Consider the following 6,357-nt stretch of genomic DNA (forward strand, 5'->3'; position numbering starts at 1 on the left):
GAGGTCTAAAGGGGGGGGGGAAATGCTGACTTTTGTTTTGTATATTTAACCAGTTCATCTCTCTCTCTACCCCCCACCCATCCCAATACACCTTATGGACCAGAACAATCTCTACTTCCTCCTATGGGCCTGTTTATTCGGCAATAACTTTGTCATTACTTAACCATGTCACTCCACCGTAGAACGGGAGAGAGGTAGATCTGTATTGCCAGAGTTCCGTTTCTAAACGGCCCTTCAGAAAACACGCACGGCACCCATGAATGATTTTGATCTGAACCTTCACTGGACAGCTCCAATCACGGTGCCAATCAGAGGTACTCTGTACCTTGTGATCAATGTGATGACCAATCGCAGCCATCACAAATTTAAACACTCTAGACCCGCCCCTTCCTCTCACAATGTAAGAAACAGAGGAAGTAGTACTATTCAATGACGTCTGAATGAACGAAGGGATCATTAGCAGCAGATTGATTGTGAGGGTTTAAAATGGAGTGTCGGGGGGGGGTTATTTTAACCCTTTCCTCTCCTCATCAGCTGTACATCCCAGCTCCCTATGTAACCGGTATATTAACCCTTCACCACGCTTACCCTGCACATAGACCCCTCATCTCCATCGTCCCACTGTATGTGACCTGACCATTATAGAAGGAATATCAGGAGGGTGGGAAATACTCTCTCCAATACTCAGAGCCGGCGTGGGACCCGGCACCTGTCACATGCTGAGAGGTCATATAACTACTGTTAGCTCACGTCCTTCTCACTGTCTCTCCAGCTCTCATTGGATGGTGGACAGAAGAGGGGGCAGGCACAGCTAACCGAGCCGAAGCGAGCCGAACAGCGTTCGGCTATTCAGCGCGACTCAGTATGGCTGATTTCAGCTGCACATCGGCTGCCTTCGGTCAGCCAAACATGCCCTGCGCCATCGGCTGAGCCTAAGTGCAGAAGGACTTCGACTCAGCCGATCCAACATCTGGAGCCGAAGCTCCAGCAGCTCACTCGCTGCGGTTCGCCCCTATTCGCTCAGGGTCCGAACGGCAGTTAGTGAATAGGGCGGCGTTCGGCTCAGCTATTCTGCTCAGTACTTCAGTGGTACCGAGTATAGAAAATAGTGAGAGAAAAAAAGTTTAAAAAAAGATGTTTAAAAATGTAAATAAATACATTTTACAAAAATGAGATCATTTGCAAGGCGTTCGCCCTGCTTCGGCTGTCACTTCGGCTCAGTATGCCTTCGGCTCGGCTGGACCACTCAGCCGACCTTTGGTAGCTGTACGGGGTATAGCGAATAGCCGAACCGAAGGGCTTCCGCAACCGAAACTAGCTGAAGCTACGGCTGGATCCTTCGGCAGCTTTGTGAATAGACCCCTCTAGGGCTGCAACACCTAATTGACATAATCGATTATAATCGATGACTGAAAAAGTTGTCAACTTTTTCAATCATCGATTAATCGGCTTCCGATTGGTTGGCCCTGTTCACGGTACCACACACACTGCGTGCGGCACCTCCTCCCTACCTCACGTTCACCGCTGCCAGACCCGCCCGCCTGCATCTACGCTCCACACGCTGCACCTCCTCCCCGCCTCACGCTCACCGCCTGCACGCCCAGAACACCAGCAGCTATAGAGGAACAACAAATCCCAGCAATAATATATTAAACACCCTGTATAATGTATTATTGCTGGGATTTGTAGTTCCTCTATAACTGGTCAGTGGTAATCTGCATTGTGCAGTATAAACATTATACGGTGCAATGGAGAATACCACCAGCTATGGAGGACTACAAATCCCAGCAATAGTACATTATAGTATAATGTTGTACTATTGCTGGCATTTGTTGTATTCCTATATAGCTGCTGGTATTCTGCATTTCGCCGTATAATCATTATACAGCGCACTGCAGAATGCCACCAGCTATAGAGGACTACAAATTCCAGCAATAATACATTATATACAGTGCAATGCAGAATAACCACGGCTACAGAGGACTACAAATCACGGCAATAGTACATTATGGTATAATGTACTATTGCTACATTCCTCTATAGCTGCTGGTATTCTGCACTGCGCCGCTGTACAATGTACTATATTGCACACCACACTCTTTTTTTACTTCCACCGCGCCAATCTTGCTCCCGTGATGGACTACAATCTCAATAGAAACTAGTAGTCCATCACTGGAGCCTTTTTTTTTTAATCCGATTAGTCGATTAATCGAACTTAATAATCGGCTAACCGATTATGAAAATAATCGTTAGCTGCAGCCCTAGACCCCTCAGCTCACATTCTCCAATGTCAGTCATTCTCATTAGTGAGCAGCAGGGGGCGGCATGGAGCCAGACAAGGTCTTGGCAGATAGGAAATTACAACAGAGCTTCTTAAAGCAGAACCCCCGGACATCACCGTAACCATTTCCCCCGTCCAGTAACGTCTGCAGCAAACATAAGTTTGATGTTTCTTTATACAACGGCTTTTGTTTCTATCAGAACTGCTTGTCTTCCCTTTCAAGCCAATGGGAATGCAACAACAGCTGGATGCAGCTTAGGAGGAGAACTGCAGATCAGATGTACCCGTCAGTGAACCCTGAATGATCTCAGAAGCATCTCAAACTGATGCCATGTGCAAACTGAATGTACTTGAAAGCAGAAATTATCATTAACCCTTGCGGTAGGGCCACCCCTGCACTGCAAGGGTTAACTTCTCGTTTTGGTCTAGGGAGGAACATAACAAAGCTGTACTCACCCGATACTCAGAGATGGCTGGCTGTGACAGTGCTCCCTCCTGCCTGACTCCCCGTCTGCTGCAGAAATGGTTTGTCCCTCGGGGTCCTCACATTCAATACACGCTGTATAGAACGTGATGATTACAGGACCTTAGACCGCTGCAGCGGAGGTGGAGAGAGGTTTAAAGGAGAACTATGAACTGGGCGGATCCCGGCACAATTGTCGGGATCCGCTTCAGCTGCGGCGTCTCTGTATATAGGGAGCTACAGCTCGCGGTATACTGAGCCTAGGGTGACGGGAAGACGCTAGTTTGTGTCCTCCTGTTACCCTAAGGAGAACTATGGGGAAAAGCCCTGACCCCATAGTTCTCCTTTAAGGGACTGGTCAACAAGCCGGCTCGGAGGATCGAGTAAACCTTTGTTACTTTCCTCTCTAGACCAAACTGAGCACTTAACCCTTGCATTGCCGGGGTAGTCCCACTGAAAGGGTTAATAATAATTGTATTCAGAGTTCTTCTTGAAAGCAATGATACGACCTCTAATACATCCCCTACTTCACTACGGAACACAGCAATGACGTAGGGGGCGGAGGATGGAAACACAGCGTGCAGCAGAGGAAAGGCCTCCGACACTCCTGGAAGAGGCGGCAGAGATGGAAGAGACGGGAGGGAGGAGACACGGGACAGTGGAGAAGAATACATCGGTTGCTGAATTCTATTACATCTGACCTCCAGCCTTCCCTTCAGTCTTCACACTCCTCTCCTGGACTGAGCGGCACTCGCATAATAACATCCTGGAGTACCGTGAACCCAGCTTAGAATGACACCACCCTGGGGAGAGGACAGAGGACAGGCTGGGCTCACAGGAAACGGGCCGCTCTGCCCTGAAGATGACAACCAGCAAAAAGCTACACAGACTATAACTAAGGAAAATGTAATGACACTTAAGAGAACTATGAGGTAAGTGTTTTTCCCTATAGTTCTCTGTAGGGTCACAGGAGGACATATACTAACCTCCTCCCGTGACCCAAAGCTCAGTATATAGCAAGCTACAGCTCGCTATATACTGAGAGTGCCGCCGCCGGGACGGATCCCTACAACACTGTCTGGATCCACCCAGCTGCATGAGTGACAGCTGGCTCTGCCTATCTAGAGGCTGTGCCCGCCCACTCCCTGTCCATTCCTCCAGTCAATACTGGAGGATCGGAGAGGGGGGAATCCCAGTGGGGAGTGGTGACTGACAGTCACGGCTCTCTGCAGGGAGATGATCGGGAAGTGAGCGAGCGCCGGTATGTGTTCCCTCACTTCCCGATCTATAGAGCCGACGTGTGCCAGCTTCTTTGTCACATGTCGGCTCGAACTATGAGGCTGAGTGGAAATCCCTCCCCTCATAGTTCTCCTTTAAGTTAGCACACCCCATGAGATGAGCCCCCCGTATACCTCGATGTGCTCCGTCTCCTCACTAGCTTGGTTCGGCTCTTCACTTTGTAGCTGGAATTCCCAGAGTCCCTGAAAGAGGCAGCACCGCCGCTCCCTGCGGAATGTGACGACTTCATTTCAGGAGTCTGCGGCCCCGGAGCGGTTCTGTTAACGGCAGCTTGGCTGGAAGAGACCGGCACGGACACGGTGCCGGCCGCGGGCTGAGCTTTCCACTTGTAGCGGTTTTTGGGCGCACATTTTTGGTGTGGGCTGTTCTTCTTTGCTTTGGCTATGTTCCCACCGGTTGGAGTTTTGACTTTCTCCGTAGCTGCGCTGACTTTCTTTGCGCTTGGGCTGACTTTCTTCACAACCGAATTTGTTTTAGGAGAAGCGGCCACCCAGGTGTATTTAGTCTTGGAAGACCTGAGCACCCTGGATGTGGTGACGGCAGGCAGAGTGTTTTTAGGTGGGTTCAGGGAAGAGGCGGGGCTGACGAGTCTGTTTTTGGCGGCACCGACATTTGAGGGAGGAGAGCCAATGGCAGACTTGGGGAACGGAACGGGGAGGTTATTGGAAGGCGGCAGCGTTCCTGCAGATCCCCGGGTTGCTTTGGATAAGTTCTGGGATATCTGAGGAACCTGAAGAGGGGTCACACAAGGTCCCCTGGAAGACCCCTGGGAATTTTTCCTGAGTCTGACGCCCCACTCTGCAGACGTAGAGGGCAGAGCGGCTTCATCTGACAGCGGCTTCTGGGTGCTGGTGGGAGGCGGACATTTTGCTTTAGGCACAGCGAGTGTTCTATTATTATTATTGTTGGGGACAATCAGGTTCCCTGGAACTTTGCTGACTGTTGCAGCTTTGGGTGTATTATTGTCCGCTGTGACTTTCTCTGCATTCCCCTTATTGGGAAGATTCGCTGGATTGCCGCTTGGAACCACCACGGGATGGGGGAGGTTGTGTTCTGCTCCACGAGAAGTCCTATTTACCAGGGAGTACTGTGCTCGCCATGTGCTGCTAAGACCAGGCTGTCGCGGTTGGTACGCGGTCGTGGCAGCCCCTCCTCGGAAAGAACCTCGAGGCCTGTACTGTGGCTGTGATGGGTTCCGCCATCTTGGTTGTGCTGGTGCTGTGGTTGCTGGAGCATTGCCATGCATATGTTTGTGTCTGCTAATAAGACCTGCCGGGAGATGTGATTACTGGTCAGGGCGGAGTAAGGACAGCGAGCAATCAAATACACACAGAACTCCGACTTATTTATTCCATTCCCACTCTACCCCTTGACTGGAGCTCCTGTCTGGGGCCCTAGCCACTGTCACCACTCCTTTCCTCCCCTCTACGATCTCCTTTCCCCTAGTAGCCACTCTCTCCCCTCCTCTATGATCTCCATCCACTCTGTGCCCCGCTCTCTCCCCTCCTCTATGATCTCTGTCCACTCTGTGCCCCGCTCTCTCCCCTCCTCTATGATCTCTGTCCACCCTGTCCCTGTTCTCTCCCCTCCTCTATGATCTCCATCCACTCTGTGCCCCGCTCTCTCCCCTCCTCTATGATTTATCTCCCCTCCTCTATGATCTCTGTCCCCCGCTCTCTCCCCTCCTCTATGATCTCTGTCCACTCTGTGCCCGCTCTCTCCCCTCCTCTATGATCTCTGTCCCCCTGTGCCCCGCTCTCTCCCCTCCTCTATAATCTCCGTCCCCTCTGTGCCCGCTCTCTCCCCTCCTCTATGATCTCTGTCCCCTCTGTGCCTGTTCTCTCCCCTCCTCTATGATCTCCGTCCCCTCTGTGCCCGCTCTCTCCCCTCCTTTATGATCTCCATCCACTCTGTGCCCGCTCTCTCCCCTCCTCTATGATCTCTGTCCCCTCTGTGCCTGTTCTCTCCCCTCTTCTGTGACCTCTGTGCCCACTCTCTCCCCTCCTCTATGGTTTCTTTATCCTCTCTGTGCCCCGTCTCCCCTCCTCCATGGTTTTTGTCCCCGTGTGCCCACCCTTTGCCCTCTTCCATGGTCTATCTTCCCTCTGTGTGCGCTGTCTCCTCTCCTCCATGGCTTCTCGCCCCTCTCTGTGCCCACTGCCTCCCCTCTGTGCCCGCTATCTCACCTCCTCCATGGTTTCTGTCCTCATCCATAGTCTGTCTTCCCTCTGTGCCCGTCTCCCCTCCTCTACAGCCTTTCTCTCCTCTCCTGCCTCCTCTCCCCTCCTCTATGGTCTCTGTCCGTTGTGTGCCC

At 51.6% G+C, this 6,357-nt stretch overlaps 1 protein-coding gene across 1 annotated transcript in view; it reads right to left on the bottom strand.

Moving 5' to 3' along the window:
- Positions 1-6,357, bottom strand: part of ZC3H3 (zinc finger CCCH-type containing 3) — a 132,221-nt gene that overhangs the window by 125,699 nt on the left and 165 nt on the right. Inside the window, exon 2 of the mRNA XM_018558960.1 lies at positions 4,157-5,312. Coding sequence (XP_018414462.1) covers positions 4,157-5,312 — 1,156 coding nt within the window. The remainder of the gene's footprint in view (positions 1-4,156; positions 5,313-6,357) is intronic.

The sequence above is a fragment of the Nanorana parkeri genome, unplaced genomic scaffold (assembly GCF_000935625.1).
Source record: "Nanorana parkeri isolate BGI_ZX_2015 unplaced genomic scaffold, ASM93562v1 scaffold371, whole genome shotgun sequence".
NCBI lineage: Eukaryota > Metazoa > Chordata > Amphibia > Anura > Dicroglossidae > Nanorana > Nanorana parkeri.